At 48.7% G+C, this 17692-nt stretch overlaps 1 protein-coding gene across 1 annotated transcript; it reads right to left on the bottom strand.

Moving 5' to 3' along the window:
- Nucleotides 1–4566: 4566 nt before the first annotated feature.
- LOC140722180 (uncharacterized) lies at nt 4567–10681 on the bottom strand. Its single transcript, XM_073036974.1, has 4 exons — nt 10267–10681; nt 8538–9619; nt 6359–8474; nt 4567–5313 (listed from the first exon to the last, which is right to left on the bottom strand). The coding sequence occupies exons 1-4, from the start codon at nt 10679–10681 to the stop codon at nt 5306–5308; spliced, it is 3621 nt and encodes a 1206-aa protein (XP_072893075.1). The 3' UTR covers nt 4567–5305.
- Nucleotides 10682–17692: the final 7011 nt, after the last annotated feature.

A 17692-nucleotide genomic window follows, 5' to 3' on the forward strand; every position in this document is an offset into this window, starting at 1 on the left:
GTCGAAGGGTCCCAAAGTAGCCCCCTCCTTTTTGAGAATCACAAGATCGCTATTAATTCAGGTCAGGAGATCCAGGAAATGAGAGAGAGACGTTTGGAATGTCTTGGCACCTCGGCGATACAAAGCTACGGGAAACGGCCATTGTCTCTTGGAGACGGAATTGTGTATTGAGTACGGTGATATTTATTTGAAGCCCTCAGGGTATGACCAAAAGTGGGCTGGTTGAGGGGAGGCATCCCTCCACCCAGATTGACATCTGAGACCCTTTGAGTCAGGATAAAAGAGGGTCTGGGGGAACAGCCCCTTCAGACGCACCAGAAGAAATGCGAGAAATCCTGTAACAGCATAATAGCGAAAGCCGGTGGAAAGCCCACGTGCGTCCTTTTCCATTTGCATCGGAATTGGTGGGCCTTGCCACGGAAGAACGGCTTTAGCTAAAACAAAGGAGAAATCAGCCCCAACGACTCTCGAAGGATTGACATCATGAAAGGACTGGGAAAGTTTTAAACTCTCTCTCTTGACTCCACCCAAAGGCTGCAGCCTGGAGCTTGAATGAACTTGAGTGACTTTTATATTTCCATCGGACAATATATTATCCCCTAGACAACGATAGAGTTATTTCTTATTGATTATTATTATACCCGCGCTTTTAGATTTAGTATTGACGACGTATATTATCTGTATGTTTGCATTGATATTATTTTTGTGTATTTTTATCAATAAATACTGTTAAAAATAGTACCATCAGACTTCAACGGACGTCTCCATCTTTGCAGGTAAGTGACCCAGTTACGGGGTTCGTAACAAGATCAACACGTGGCTGAAGACATGGTGCAGGAGGGAGGGCTTCAGATTTATAGATAATTGTGCAGTTTTCCAGGGAAGGTGGGACCTGTTCCGGCGGTACAGTTTACATCTGAACTGGAGGGGGACAAATATCCTTGCAGGTAGGTTTGCTAGAGAGGCTCCAGTGGATTTAAACTAGATACGAGGGGGAAGGGGAACCAAAGTGTAGGAACAGATGTATGGGAGAAGGAAGAGAAAGAAGACAGTAAAGTTCTTTGCATTGTTAGAGATAAACAGAGCGGAAGAGCTGGAGAATTTCTTAAATGCATTTATTTTAATGCTAGGAGCATTGTAAGAAAGGTGGATGAGCTTAGAGCATGGATTGATACCTGGAAATATGATGTTGTAGCTATTAGTGAAACATGATTGCAGGAGAGGTGTGATTGACAACTGAATATTCCTGGATTTCGTTGCTTCTTGTGTGATAGAATCGGAGGGACAACAGGGGGAGGTGTTGCGTGGCTTGTCAGAGAAAATATTACAGCGGTGCTCTGGCAAAATAGATTAGAAGGGTGGTCTAGGGAGGCTATTTGGGTGGAATTAAGGAATGGGAAAAGTGTAGTAACACTCATAGGGGTGTATTATAGACCACCTAATGGGCAGCGAGAATTGGAGGAGCAAATATGCAAGGAGATAGCAGATATTTGTAGTAAGCACAGGGTTGTGATTGTGGGAGATTTTAATTTTCCACACATCGACTGGGAAGCCCATACTGTAAAAGGGCTGGATGGTTTGGAGTTTGTAAAATGTGTGCAGGATAGTTTTTTGCAGCAATACATAGAGGTACCAACTACAGAAGGGGCAGGATTGGATCTCCTGTTAGGGAATGAGATAGGTCAGGTGACGGAGGTATGTGTTGGGGAGCACATCGGGTCCAGTGATCACAATGCCATTAATTTATGGAGAAGGATAGGACTGGACCCAGGGTTGAGATTTTTGATTGGAGAAAGGCTAACTTTGAGGAGATGCGAAAGGATTTAGAAGGAGTGGATTGGGACAATTTGTTTTATGGGAAGGATATAATAGAGAAATTGAAGTCATTTAAAGGTGAAATTTTGAGGGTACAGAACCTTTATGTTCCTGTTAGGTTGAAAGGAAAGGTTAAAATTTTTAGAGAGCCATGGTTTGCAAATGATATTGGAAACTTGGTTAGGAAAAAGAGAGATATTTACAATAAATATAGGCAGCATGGAGTAAATGAGGCTAAAAGAAGATACGAGGCTGCTTTGGCAAGTAAGGTGAAAATAAATCCAAAGGGTTTCTACAGTTATATTAATAGCAAAAGGATAGTGAGGGATAAAATTGGTCCCGTAGAGAATCATATTGGACAGCTATGTGTGGAGCCTAAAGAGATGGGGGAGATTTTGAACAATTTCTTTTTTTCGGTATTCACTAAGGAGAAGAATATTGAATTGTATAAGGTAAGGGAAACAAGTAGGGAATTTATGGAAACTATGACGATTAAAGAGGAGGAAGTACTGACACTTTTAAGGAATATAAAAGTGGATAAATCTCCGGATCCTGACAGGATTTTCCCTAGGACCTTGAGGGAAGTTAGTGTAGAAATAGCAGGTGCATATTTCAAATGTCATTAGAAACGGTGATGGTGCCGGAGGATTGGCGTATTGCTCATGTGGTTCCATTGTTTAAAAAGGGTTCTAAGAGTAAACCTAGCAATTATCGGCCTGTAAGTTTGACGTCAGTGGTGGATAAATTAACGGAAAGTTTTCTTACAGATGGTATATATAATTATCTGGCTAGACAGGGTCTGATTAGGGACAGTCAGCATGGATTTGTGCGTGGAAGGTCATGTTTGACAAATCCTATTGAATTTTTTGAAGAGGTTACGAGGAAGGTTGACGAGGGTAAAGCTGTGGATGTTGTCTATACGGCCTTTGACAAGGTTCTACACGGAAGGTTAGTTAGGAAGGTTCAATCTTTAGGTATTTATATTGAAGTAGTAAAATGGATTTAACAATGGCTGGATGGGAGATGCCAGAGAATAGTGGTGGATAACTGTTTGTCAGGTTGGAGGCCGTTGACTAGTGGTGTGCCTCAGGGATCTGTACTGAGACGAATGTTGTTTGTAATATGTTATGGACGGAAAGTTATCCGACCAAGCAGGACCGTGGTATCAGAGAAAATGTACCCGCGACAAGAATGAGACTGTACACCAGATCACAGGATTACACTTGTTTATTGGCAAAGTAAAATATTAGCATAAATGACACTTCATTGCGAAAAGCGGCTTAGCTTAACTACCCACGCTGTGCAACTGCCCTTTTCCCAATACAGGCAACACTTATCAATGCGTAAGCTATGCAACTGCCCTTTTCCCGATACAAGCAATACTTATCAACGTGTGGTTAATCCCACTCCCACACGACTCATACGGGGCCAGGAACAGGTGTGATGAAGCACCCACGCCAGCGAACGCGGTCTTCACCTGGGATGTTTCGTCCCCACCTGGGGTTCCTTCTGGTCTTGCTAGTTGTTGTCCTTCTCCACGGACTGCATGTCGTCCTCTCTCTGTCTACCTGCTTGTCTTCTCTCTCTCTCTCCTCTCCTCTGCTTCTCTTCTCTCTCTCTCTCTCTCCTGCTTCTCACCTCACAGCCCCTGGCCCCTTTCTATATCCCCTTAGAACAATGGGAGCAATTAATATCTTCTTAAAACAATGACATAATAACGTCCTGTACAATGCCCCTACATGCCTACACGGTACAAGGACATCCTGTTTTGCCTCTACATGCCTACATGGTACAGTTACCACAGGACAATATAGGACGCGTTGCGGTTGACGAGCTGGGACCGATTGCATTGTTCCATTTCCTGGCCCGACGCCATCCATTCTGCTACATTAACAGCCCACTACCCCACCAAATACCACCTGCTCAGTGGGAGCTTATAGCAACCCATTAACCTCTCAAGTCCCACAGTCTTTTCCTACAATACACTCCACCCCTTCGGTACCAACTCGTCAACGGCGGCGAGGGGTTACACAGCGTTGAATAACCTGCTTGATCACAAAAACACATAAAGCCACAAAAATTATTAACAGAATAACAAACACAAACCATTGTACAATAGTATGTCCCCAATCACCAAATAAATCTGCAAACCAAGAGAAAGGCCCACCCTCGTGCGGTTGCTTAACCCGCTCAATATCCGCGCTTACTTTATGCAGATTGGCCACAGCCTCGCGTACATGATGTATTAAGTTAGTGACATTTTCCGTGACGTCCGGTATGTAGGTGCAGCACTCAGCGCCGATCACAGCGCAGGTACCGCCCTCCTTAGCTAGCAGAAAATCTAAAGCTATCCTGTTTTGCAAAGCCACTGTTCTGATGGCAACCACCTCGGACGTCAGGGCATCAACCGCACCAGTTGTTTCCACCAATCCCTTGGCCGTTTCATTAGCAATAGACTCTACTAAATCATATAATTTGTCTACTTCTCGCGAAACTTTAACTACCCCATACCCGGGAATAATAGCCCCGAAAAATAGCTCAGCAGCACTCAGCCCCCTACGGACCCGGGCAGACTGATGATCTCGCAGTCTGGTCACATGGTGTAAGTAGGGGACTGCGTAAGCCAAATAGCAGCAACCGTTCCACAGATAGGGTAACCAGGGGTAGGCCGTATCACCACATATCCAATACGTACCATTCAAAGCCCCTTTTCCCCCATGTACCCTACCTGTGGTATGGGTCGTGGTTCCGTTACAGTAACTGTTACCAACCCTAATCCCCCTACGCGTACGCCTGCACACACAATCCCGACCTACTATCCCGGCCGCGACCGGGAAGGTCGGCGGGGCACTCCCTTTATCATAAGCGGGAATGTACCACCCCGTAAACAGGTGCTGGTACATCGGTAAGTTGGTAACATTATCTGAGGGCGGATCTACTTCCCCCGTGTTGTTATTAAACCGTACCCACGCCCAATATTCCTCCCTACGAAAAGGGAGTTGTATCATAGGCACCCCCGCATCGCTATCCAGGGGGCCCGTGCTGCATACCCAACACTTCGTTAGGTTCAATCGACGGGCGTATTCATGACTCATTCGCAAAAACATATTATTTCGGAAGACGGAGGGAAGAAGGGGAGGGGAATCTCGCCGCCGACGGGACAGATAGATTCCCATCCGCTCACCATATAACGGGGCACACCCGCCCGCCAGCTTACAGACGGCGGACTGGTTCCGGCCATGGGGACATGATAGGGCAAATCCAGGAACACCGTCTGGGATATGGTGATTAATTACTTCCCCACCGTCTTTAACAATAACTCGATACCAATTACAAGTTAACCGGTCAACCCTCCATCCACTCGCATGACACATGCAGCTGTCACCGACGGGTAAGTGTAGCTGGTCGGTGCCATCGTCACAAAACCAGATACGAGAACTGGTACTGGATCCGAGAAGAAGGAGGGTCAGCAGGCCGTACAAGAGCATCATCAAAGTCCTGAAAACAAACAGTCATTCGCGGTTAGTCAGGCGTTCTGTATTTAAACATTCCACCCGATCGTGCCCTTCCACAGCCACCCAACGGGTGTTCCCCTGGGCTACAGCAATTATCTCCCCCGGGAGGCGTTCACCTGTAGGATAACGGACCCATACCTGCTGTCCTACAACAGGCACCATTTTTTCTTCCTCGTCTTCCTCAATGTCAATGCCAACCTGGTTACCATCAGGGGGAAACAGGCGCTCTAACGGGGTGCCCCCCTTCCCCACTCGTTGGTTTAACCGGTCTACTGCTTGTTGCAGCACAATACACCAGCCCTTAAGTGTATGGCTGGGAGTCAACAACCGGATCTGTTCCTTTAGCAGTCCGTTCATCCTCTCCACTAGTCCTGAGGCTTGGGGATAATAAGGTATGTGAAACACCCAGTATACCCCATGGGCTACTGCCCAGTCGGCTACTTGTCCTCCGGTGAAATGGGACCCATTATCTGATTGTATTTCTTCCGGGATACCGTAGTGGGATATCAAGTAGTCAAGTCCGGCCACGGTGGAGTCTTGATCCGCTCTGGCACTGGGGCGGGCCAACACCACCCCTGAATATGTGTCTACCATGACCAAACAATACTTCTTCCCCCGACATTCAGGCATGGGGCCAATATAGTCCACTTGCCATACCCGGGCGGGGGCTTTCCCACGTTTTATTGCAGCAGGAGGACCTTGCATCACCCGACGGGGTTTTACCTCCTGGCAGGTAGGACAAGTGTGCACCAACTCCTTTACCGTGTCACCTGTTAGAGCAATCCCATGCCGCTGAGCCCACTCCCGAGTACCCTTTTCTCCCCTATGTCCACTCTGTTCATGGGCCCAGCGACCCAGAGCCAGCACGTCCATCTTTCGGATCGCGGCTAACAGGTCTACATGCTCATTATGAGCTGCCGTTTCAGTGGGCCGCTTATCATGGGCATCCACATGCCATACTGTTATGGTCCGTATCAGCGCAGCTGCCCACAACTTCTTCCATAACTCCTGTCCCCATATGGGCTTACCGTGCACTGTCCAGCCGTTCCGTTCCCAATCAGGCATCCACACGGTCAGTCCATTGGCTACGGCCCACGAATCTGTATATAAATACACAGCAGTGTCCACAGCACTAGGACCCATAGCATCAGATTCTACATTACTGTGATCCAGGGGCAAAGTGACTGCCACCAACTCAGCGAGCTGACTGGAGCCGGCCGTACCCTCTTCAGTAAGCTCGGTCCCAGAACTAGGATGATAAGCGGCTGCCCGCCACCGCGGCACGCCGGACACCCATTTACTTGATCCGTCGGTGAACCAAGCATGTTTCTTTTCTTCGTCGGTTAGCTCTTCAAAGGGCCGCCCCCACTTCACGGGTGAGGTAGGTAATACATCGATCTTCTCAGCAACTGGTTTCGGTTCCAACGGCTGCTCGGCTACCAGCTCGTGTATGCGACTCACTCCGTCAGGTCCCTTGGTAGCTCGATCTTGAATGTACCACTTCCACTTAACGATGGAGGACTGTTGGGCTCGCCCTTGCTTTAAGTTGGCGGAATCCGATAGGATCCAGTTCATGATGGGGAGGCTAGGTCGAAGAACAATAGGTGCGTCTCCAGTCATCCGCTCCGTTTCAATCAGCGCCCAGTAACAGGCCAGAAGTTGTCGCTCAAAAGCGGTGTACCGTGTTGCAGCATCTGACATCTTCCTCGACCAAAAGCCCAGAGGAACTCGCCGTCCTGCTTGTTTTTGCCACATGCTCCAGTGCGCCGCATCCACATCGGCGGTCACCTGCAGTTCAAACGGCACACCAGGTACCCTTGGAGACAAAGGTAGCGCTTGTTGTACAGCTAGCTTAGCATCTTCAAACGACTTCTGTTGTTCTTCGCCCCACTCAAAGGGGGCCTTTTTCCGGGTGACCACATAGAGAGGGCGCAGGAGGCCGGACAGGTGCGGAATATGCCTCCGCCAGTAACCTAGCAACCCAAGGAATCGTTGCGTGTCCGTCTTGTTAGAGGGGGTGGCAATATTAATTATTTTCTGCCGCACCTTTTCCGGAATGACTTGCTCTCCCGCATGCCACTGAATGCCCAGGAACACGACTGACTGACTTGGTCCCTGGACTTTAGCGGGGTTAACCGCCCAGCCCCGTTGTGTGAGGTATGCGGTTAGAGATTCCAGGGCCTCTTGTACTGTGTCCATATCACAACCCTGAACCATAATGTCATCAATATAATGGTGAATAATAATACTAGGTATGGTGGTGAATTCTGCCAGGTCTCGGGCTATCAATCCATGGCATACGGTGGGAGAGTGGAGATAACCCTGAGGTAGTCGGGTAAATGTATACTGTCGCCCCTTCCAAGTGAAGGCAAATTGATCCTGCGATTCGGGGCTAATAGGAATACTAAAGAAGGCATTGGCCAGGTCAATCACAGCATACCAACTCCCGTTCTCCTGCGCGGCGATATTTTCAATAATAGTTACTATGTCCGGAACGGCCGCCGCCAATAGAGGAGCCGCTCTATTCAGCCGGCGGTAATCGACCGTCATTCGCCACGAGCCGTCTGGTTTCTGTACTGGCCATATTGGGCTATTAAACGGGGAAGTGGCTGGTCGCACAATGCCTTCCTGGACCAAAGCCTGTACCGTCTCGGTTATGGCATCATGCCCCCCAGGAATGCGGTATTGGGGAACGCTGACCGGAGAAAGAGGAGCGGGGATGTGGACCGGTTCCCACCTTGCCTTTCCCACAATTACTCTGGTAGCCCTTATCCCAAAAGTGAACGCACCCCTTGTGGTTTGTAGCTGTAACCCTCTTAAGATGTTCATACCCAGTATACATTCTTCCGTGGGAGCCACCAGTACCCGCCGCACCACCGGGGTATGATTGCCAATAGTGAGGCGGACCGAAATCTCTCGGGCCCGCGTCAGAGCTCCTCCCATACCCTCAATGTGGTACGGTGGTCCTTTCCACTTATCTGGATTGCCCGGTATTACCGTATGTTCAGCCCCAGTATCAACCAAGGCTAGATGGCGCTGGTCATTCCCCTTACCCCAGTGGACTATTACAGGTATATAAGGCCGGGGGTCACCCTTTGTCCACTCTGTGGTGATGCGATACACCAGGGCGACCCCGCCAACCTCCTATTCTTTACATGGCACTGGTGCCTTCCATTTAGCCGCCTCCTCCTGCAATGTTTTACGCACCAGCTGTTGCACATCGTCCAAGCTGGGATAAAGGGAAGGGGACGACTTGCTCACATCATTACTCTTCAGACCCTGTCCTCCCTCCACCTTTCCCTTCACTTTGGTCTTATACAATGCATGCAGGACAGAGGTGGGCTTACCATCTATTTCTTCCTTACGGACACCTGCCTGCAACAGTGAGAGGAACAGTTCTCGCCTACTCGGTCCTGGCGGTCCCTCTTTCTTCTGCCGATCCGCAGACACGGGCCGAGCCCGGCTACGGGGGGTGGCTATTTCAGACAAAGTCTGCAGGGCCCCTATAACACGGGCGATAGGGCTCCTGATCAAGGGTCCCGTCATTGATAATACGACTCCCCTTAATGCGGGAGCCGCTGAGCGGACCAGGCGGGTCTGCATACCGGCGGTGAAGAGTTCATCCTCTGGTCCTCCCCCATGGGCCCACTGGACCAGCCGATGGGCATATAGGGCAGCCGCCAGGGCTTGCTGCCGCAGCACCTGTGCTCCTTCCTCCCCCGTCTCCCAATCCGCAACTTTATGGTCCCAATCCATAGCGGAAGGGAAGACTCTATGGGCGGCTGCAGTAACAGTATAGAACAAATAATCAGTGTCGACGCTCCGACCCCGCAACTCTTGATTAAGGCGAGGGTCTGTGGCTAACGTCCCCATACCTACCAACTCCTCCGGAGTTAGATAGATATGCCCCCCTCCTTCTTCCCATATCCGTAATAACCAAGCCGCCAAAGGTTCCGAAGGTTTCTGCCGGAACCTCTGGCCCATCCCGGACAATTCCTTCATGGTGTAATCCTTATATTGTACCTGCCTTCGACCCGCGTTTGGGGCCTCCCCCGGTCTTACCCGCGCATCGCCCTCGGCCTGAGCATAGTCAGAATCAAAATCGTTTCCCTCCGCCTCATCCTGGGGGGTAGGATAAGTATACGTGGTGACCATTGCCGGCCGGGCTTGGGCTTGGGCGGTATCCTCTCCCGAGCCAGGGCCCGGGAACGGTGGGTAAGATGGTTGGTCCGGATATCGGTCGTCATCATCATACCAGATATCACCATCCCAGGTATCAATGTCATCCCCTGCTCGCAGCGCCAATTGTTATGGACGGAAAGTTATCCGACCAAGCAGGACCGTGGTATCAGAGAAAATGTATCCGCAACAAGAATGAGACTGTACACCAGATCACAGGATTACACTTGTTTATTAGCAGGGTAAAATATTAGCATAAATGACACTTCATTGCGAAAAGCGGCTTAACTTAACTACCCACGCTGTGCAACTGCCCTTTCCCGATACAGGCAATACTTATCAACGCGCACGCTGTGCAACTGCCCTTTTCCCGATATAAGCAATACTTATCAACGTGTGGTTAATCCCACTCCCACACGACTCATACGGGGCCAGGAACAGGTGTGATGAAGCACCCACGCCAGCGAACGCGGTCTTCACCTGGGATGTTTCGTCCCCACCTGGGGTTCCTTCTGGTCTTGCTAGTTGTTGTCCTTCTCCACGGACTGCATGTCGTCCTCTCTCTGTCTACCTGCTTGTCTTCTCTCTCTCTCTCCTCTCCTCTGCTTCTCTTCTCTCTCTCTCTCCTGCTTCTCACCTCACAGCCCCTGGCCCCTTTCTATATCCCCTTTTACTAACATTGCCCTTACTCGGGCGGGATCCGGGGACATAGATCCCTTTTGCTTATACAACTGGTGTTTCAATTGGAGGGCCCTACATGCCAATTTGACCCCCGTTTCTTCCAGCTCAGAAGCCCGATTTTGACTGGTGCGCACTACTTCGCCCATCATAGCACACCTCTGTTGCAATGCTTCAACTTCCTCCCTTAATCCACCCAATTCCTTCGTCCTAGCAGATAACACTCCTGATTGATGCCTCAGGGCTGTGGCCAGCAGCCAAAAAGCATCCGTCAGGGACCCCTTTTGTTTCGGAAAATTCAGCTCTCGCAATAACCGTGCCACACTTTCCCCGATAGGGGTTTCCCGTGGTAGCAGGCGATCCTCCCAACTGAGAGGAGAGCCCAACTGGGACAATGTATTTGCCAGCATCCCGAACCCGGCCGAATTATCCGTCCAGCCGGGAATAAGGAACTGTTCGGGAGTGGCCTCCTTCTTGCGGCGGAACAAATTCATCCTGATACCCTGCTCGCAGCGCCAATTGTTATGGACGGAAAGTTATCCGACCAAGCAGGACCGTGGTATCAGAGAAAATGTACCCGCGACAAGAATGAGACTGTACACCAGATCACAGGATTACACTTGTTTATTGGCAAAGTAAAATATTAGCATAAATGACACTTCATTGCGAAAAGCGGCTTAGCTTAACTACCCACGCTGTGCAACTGCCCTTTTCCCAATACAGGCAACACTTATCAATGCGTACGCTATGCAACTGCCCTTTTCCCGATACAAGCAATACTTATCAACGTGTGGTTAATCCCACTCCCACACGACTCATACGGGGCCAGGAACAGGTGTGATGAAGCACCCACGCCAGCGAACGCGGTCTTCACCTGGGATGTTTCGTCCCCACCTGGGGTTCCTTCTGGTCTTGCTAGTTGTTGTCCTTCTCCACGGACTGCATGTCGTCCTCTCTCTGTCTACCTGCTTGTCTTCTCTCTCTCTCTCCTCTCCTCTGCTTCTCTTCTCTCTCTCTCTCCTGCTTCTCACCTCACAGCCCCTGGCCCCTTTCTATATCCCCTTAGAACAATGGGAGCAATTAATATCTTCTTAAAACAATGACATAATAACGTCCTGTACAATGCCCCTACATGCCTACACGGTACAAGGACATCCTGTTTTGCCTCTACATGCCTACATGGTACAGTTACCACAGGACAATATAGGACGCGTTGCGGTTGACGAGCTGGGACCGATTGCATTGTTCCATTTCCTGGCCCGACGCCATCCATTCTGCTACATTAACAGCCCACTACCCCACCAAATACCACCTGCTCAGTGGGAGCTTATAGCAACCCATTAACCTCTCAAGTCCCACAGTCTTTTCCTACAATACATAATATACATTAATGATCTGGATGATGGGGTGGTAAATTGGATTAATAATTATGCAGATGATACTAAGGTAGGTGGCGTTGTGGATAATGAAGTAGGTTTTCAAAGCTTGCAGAGAGATTTAGGCCATTTAGAAGAGTGGGCTGAAAGATGGCAGATGGAGTTTAATGCTGATAAGCGTGAGGTGCTACATTTTGGTAGGAATAATCAAAATAGGATATACATGGTAAATGGTAGGGAATTGAGGAATGCAGTAGAACAGAGAGATCTAGGAATAATGGTGCATAGTTCCCTGAAGGTGGAATCTCATGTGGATAGGGTGGTGAAGAAAGCTTTTGGTATGCTGGCCTTTATAAAACAGAGCATTGAGTATAGGAGTTGGGATGTAATGTTAAAATTGTACAAGGCATTGGTAAGGCTGAATTTGGAGTATTGTGTACAGTTCTGGTCACCAAATTATCGGAAATATGTCAACAAAATAGAGAGAGTACAGAGAAGATTTACTAGAATATTACCGGGGTTTCAGCACCTAAGTTACAGGGAAAGGTTGAACAAGTTAGGTCTTTATTCTTTGGAGCGTAGAAGGTTGAGGGGGGACTTTATAAGGGTGTTTAAAATTATGAGGGGAATAGATAGAGTTGACGTGGATAGGCTTTTTCCATTGAGAGTACGGGAGATTCAAACAAGAGGACACGAGTTGAGAGTTAGGGGGCAAAAGTTCAAGGGTAACACAAGGGGGAATTTCCTTACTCGAGACTGGTAGCTGTGTGGAACGAGCTTCCAGTAGAGGTGGTGGAGGCGGGTTCGGTATTGTCATTTAAAGTAAAATTGGTTAGGTATATGGACAGAAAAGGAATGGAGGGTTATGGGCTGAGTGCGGATCGGTGGGACTAGGTGAGAGTAAGCGTTCGGCACGGACTAGAAGGGCTGAGATGGCCTGTTTCCATGCTGTAATTGTTATATGTTTAAAAATGGCTATTTGTAATGTTGAGAAGTGACTTTTCTTGTATAAGTCTGAAAAATTTCCAACCACTGATGTCAGGCTAACATGTCTATAGTTTCCTTTCTGCTGCCTCCTACCCTTCTTAAATAGCGGAGCAACATTTGCAATTTTCCATTCATCCAGTACACTGTCAGAATCTATCTGGTACAATGCTAGAGCCTATCGATTCTTGAAAGATCATCGATAACGTCTCTGCAATCTCTCCCGGTAATTTCTTCAGAACCAGGGGCTGCATTCCATCAGGTCCCGGAGATTTATCCACTCTCAGATCTTTAGGCTTCCTGAGCACCTTCTCAGTTGTAACTTTCACTGCACAAACTTCACTTCCCTGACACACTTGAATGTCCTGTATATTGAGGACATCATCCACTGTGCAGAATGATGCAAAATACGCATTCAGTTCCTCTTCCATCTCTGCATCTCGCATTACAATATCTCCAGGGTAATCTTGCTGATATCGGGATTGTATTCATTTGTTAACCAATGGGGAATGTTATTTTGTCTTGTGGGTCTGGGAGCGGGGGTTTCGCGGTCTTTTCAGGGGAGTCGGGAAGAAGACGCCGAGGAAGGTGGACGTGCGCTGCACTGCTCGGTCGACTACCTGGGGTGGTCCCAGGTGCGAGGACGTGGAGGTCGGAGGGAAGTGACGAGGGGTCGAATGGTTCGATGGTTGTGCTCCAACAATGTGCACTAAACTGACTGAACTTTGATAAGTTGGAGCGTTTTATTTTATTTTATTTTCCTTCATATATACTGTATTGCATAGTACACTTTTAGTTTTAGTAACATCTTTAAAGTGTATTCCATAACGGTATCTGGTGTGAGTTTCATATTGTGTGTGTGCGCGCGGCATAAACTTGATTCTCACAGCACCTGCGTGTGTGGGAGGAGGGGTTGGTGAGTGGCTGGATCTCCTTTTCCCCTAGACATATACCAGCCTGTTGGGTAAGTGTTACATTTGTTGGGGGCTGGTCCCGGGATTGGATTGTCAGGGGCTGTGGAATCGCACAGGCAGCGGTGCGGAGATGGACAGAGATAAGATTGTTAGCTGGTGCGAGTTGGAAGATGTACCGGTGCAGAATGCCTGTGTAGTGAGCGGAGTGGATTTTCGAGTTTCGGAACACGGGTTAGTGCGGGGGTTAAGTTTGGTAAAAGGTATGGGGCAGGTTGAATTGGTAGCTAGACGGTGAGGTAAAGAGGTGGAGTCTAGTTGGGTGATGGTTCGTACGAGTGCTGACGTCATGACGTTGGAGCTGCCAGCGACGGTCAGTATTCCGGGGGAGGCGGGCCGTGGGGGCTCCACACACTCTCCGAGGATGAGGATGATGAGACACCGGAGGAGGAGCTAGAGCTAGAGGTGGCCTCCAGAGAGGTGCCCGTCACCACTAAAGGGAGGTCGGAGGATGAAGGCGTGACTAGGCCCCGGCCTTCAGGGACGGTGGAGGCCTCGGAGCTGGCAGTCGCACCTAACTCCTTGGAGGGAGCGGCCGAGAGGCCACGGCTAAAGATGGGGGTGTTCTCCGGAGCCAAGCCTACTCCATACGGGGAGGTGGACTATGCGAGCTGGATCGAACGTACGTCTTTGATGTTGGAGGAGTGGCCAGGCTCGGAGTAGGAGCAGAGGCAGCGATTGGTGGGAAGTTTGAGGGATTCGGCAGCCAAAACAGTCCGGGAGTTGAAAGCTGAAAAGGCTGGGGCTTCAGCGGAGGAATGCATAGAAGTTTTGGAGGGAGCGTTTGGGTTGTCAGGGGAACCCTGGCTGCTTTTAGCAGAGTTCCAACGCCTGGAACAGCGGAGAGGGGAAAAGCTCTCCGAGTACATATTTCGGATGGAGGGGATGCTTACGGGGTTGCGGCGCCGGGGGGTAGTGAAGGCGCCTGATGTGGCTAGCGTGAGGATGAATCAGTTATTCAGTGGATCTCTGGAGGAGAACAAGGTGGCGTGGACTATCCGGCAGGCTTATAGGAAAGGCCCCCCTCCATCGTTCGGGCAACTGATTAGAGAGGTGCGGGAGGAAGAGAGAGCGTTGGGACAGAAAAGGGGCTCGGGCCTCCGGGAGCGATCCTTAGCGATACAGGAAGTGGTGGCTGGGTGGAGGACTGAAAACCCCCAGCGGAGTAGGGATCCCCCCTCTGGAGGAGAAGGACAGGGAAGGTACCCATTCCCGGGGGCAGCCCGTGCAGTGGGTTGGGAGCGGGGGCCATCCTGGGAGAGGAGGGGCGGCAGGCAGCGTGTGCTTTAACTGTGGGAAAGAGGGGCATTTCGGGCGGGATTGTGGGCGGCCGAGGGTGTGCTATAGCTGTGGAGTGGAGGGACACTTCCGGTGGGATTGTTAGAGACAAGGAGTCCCACGGAGGGCAAGCCCCCCTGTGACTAAGAAGGGAGAGGTGTCGGGAAACTTAGGAGAGGCTCAGTGAGGAAACGGACTGGAGCCTCTGGAGGAACACGTTCCCAGAGATGAGCCAGGGGCCCACCGGGTTCCCACGCCTCTACTCCAGATGGGCTGGTAGGACTCCGTGCCAGTGTGTGTCTACGGATAGAGGGAGTTTACGCAAAAGCCGTTCTTGATGCGGGATCGCAGGTGACCCTATTGTACCGGTCGTTCTATAACAAATATCTGAAGCATTTGCCCGTAGCCCCATTTGATGCCCTGCAGATTTGGGGTGTGAGCGAGGGTGACTACCCGTACGATGGGTACCTATCGGTGAGATTGGAGTTCTCGGAGCGCGATGTGGGAGGTGGGGTTGGTGAGTGGCTGGATCTCCTTTTCCCCTAGACGTTTACCAGCCTGTTGGGTAAGTGTTACATTAGTCATCAGCTTCCTCTCATAATTCATCTTTTTGTTCTGAATGACCTTCTCAGCTTCTTTCTGCAAGTTTTTAAAAGCTCCCTAATCCTCTGTCTTCCCACTCACTGTGGCTTCCTTGTATGCCCTCTGTGAATGAGACATTTAGATGGATATGGGGAAAACACACATAGTCACCTTGGTTGGTATGGACGGGACAGGCTTGGGACTTACTGGCTGGTGAGCCTGACTTCACTTGTAGGGAAGTTATTTGAGGGAACTCAGGTCATGCCTTGTTCTCATTGCTACCAACGGGAAGGAGGTACAGGAGCCTGAAGGCACACACTCAATGATTCAGGAACAACTTCCTCTCTGCCGTTCAATTTCTGAATGGACATTGAAGCCTTGAACACTACCTCACTACCTTTTTAATAGTTTGCCCTCCTTACCTAACTATTTAATTTATAAACTCAGTGTAATTCACAGGTTTTTCTCTATTATTATGTGTTGCATTGTACTGCTGCTTCAAAGACAATAAATTTCACAACAGAAGCCGGTGATATTAAACCTGATTCTGATTCGGGGGGAGCCAGCGAGGTGGATTCAGAATTGGTTCGATGATCAGAAACAGACACTGATGGTGGAAGATCGATTATTTGACGAAAGTGGGAAGCACAAGGGATTATTGCTGGGATCTCTATAATTAATTAACTATGTAATGATTTGGATGTGAATGTACACAGTATGATTAACAAGTTTGCTGATGCAACCATATTGGGGGGGGGGGGTCTTGTTGATAGTGAAGCAGGTTACAATGAATTCGAAAGAGATCTTGATCATTGAGAGAAATGGGCTAAGGAATGTCAAATGCATTTCAATCTCGACAAATGTGCAATAATGCACCTTGGACATTCAAACCAGGGTAGGACTTGTACAGTGAATGGCAGGGCACTGCCGAGTGTTGTGGAACAGAGGGACCTGGGTGTACAGATGCACAGTTCACTGAAAGGATGAACGTAGACAGGGTGATGAGAAAGTGTTTAGCATGCTGTCCTTCATCAGTGCAGGTGTTGGAACATAATGTTGCAGATATACAAGTCACTGGAGAGACCACACTTGGAGTATTGTGTCCAGTTTTGGTCACCCTGTGACAGGAAGGGCATTGTCAAGCTGAAGAGGGTGCAGACGAAATTTATGAGAAAACCATCAGGCCAAAAGTGCCTGATTTATACGGAGAGGTTGGCCACACTGGATATTTATTCCTGGGAATGTTGGAAAATGAGAGGTGATCTCATAAAATTTAATAAAATCAGGAGGGGTCAGGATATATTGAACGATTATGGTCTTTTCCCGAGGATTGGAGAGTTCACAACTAGAGAACGCTGATACAATACATGGTGGGAGAGATTTAAAAGAGACCCGAGGGGTAACATCTTCACAGAGAGGGTAGTGAGTACCTGGAACGAGCTGCCAGAGGAAGTGGTCGAGCTGGGTACAACTGCAACATTTACATTTGGATAGGTACATGGAGGGAAAGGGCTTGGAGGGTTATGGGCCAAACACAGGCATCCGGGACTAGTGGGTAGGTAGTATGGTCAGTATGGGTAAATGGGCTGAGGGACCCTTTACCCTGCTGCCTGACTCAATCACTCGATAACTAAGGACAGAGGTCTACACAATGTGATGTTTTAACACCATCCATTTTAAACACTGGGTGTCAGTGTGTTTATGTAAACAGTCTGAATTCTACATTCAATTAATATCAATGAAGATTGAAATTTGATCAAGAGATTAGGCAGCAATTAGCCTGTTGGATTTAATGATGCTGGGATTGAATCCAAAAATGACCTTAAGTGGTCCTGCTAAGTCATTCATGGAATTCACAACGGTTGTATGACAGTAATTAGGATCATAATATTGGAATTTGAAATGTAAAATTCACAGGAACTGTTAAGAAGGAAAAATTATGTTGGCATTTATAGTAAGTTGATTTAAATATTAATTTCACTGAAATTATATTAATCTAATTATCAAATAATAAATCACAATTCTGTTTCTTTTGTGGTCTGAGATATATATACACACAGATATATTTACGATCTGGATGAGAATGTGGGTGACGTGGTTAGTAAACTTACAGATCACACCAAACCGACTAAAGCTACAACAGAACCTCAGTCAACTGGAAAAGTGGGCAAAGGAAGGGCAGAGGGTATTCCAATCACACAAGTATGAAATGATGCTTTTTGGGAAGTTATACTGAGGAAGTTTATACATAGTGAATAGCAGGTCCGGGAACGGTTGTAGAACAGAGATACACGATGGAACAAATTGACAGTTC

This window comes from Hemitrygon akajei, chromosome 2 (genome assembly GCF_048418815.1).
Source record: "Hemitrygon akajei chromosome 2, sHemAka1.3, whole genome shotgun sequence".
In the NCBI taxonomy this organism is placed as follows: domain Eukaryota; kingdom Metazoa; phylum Chordata; class Chondrichthyes; order Myliobatiformes; family Dasyatidae; genus Hemitrygon; species Hemitrygon akajei.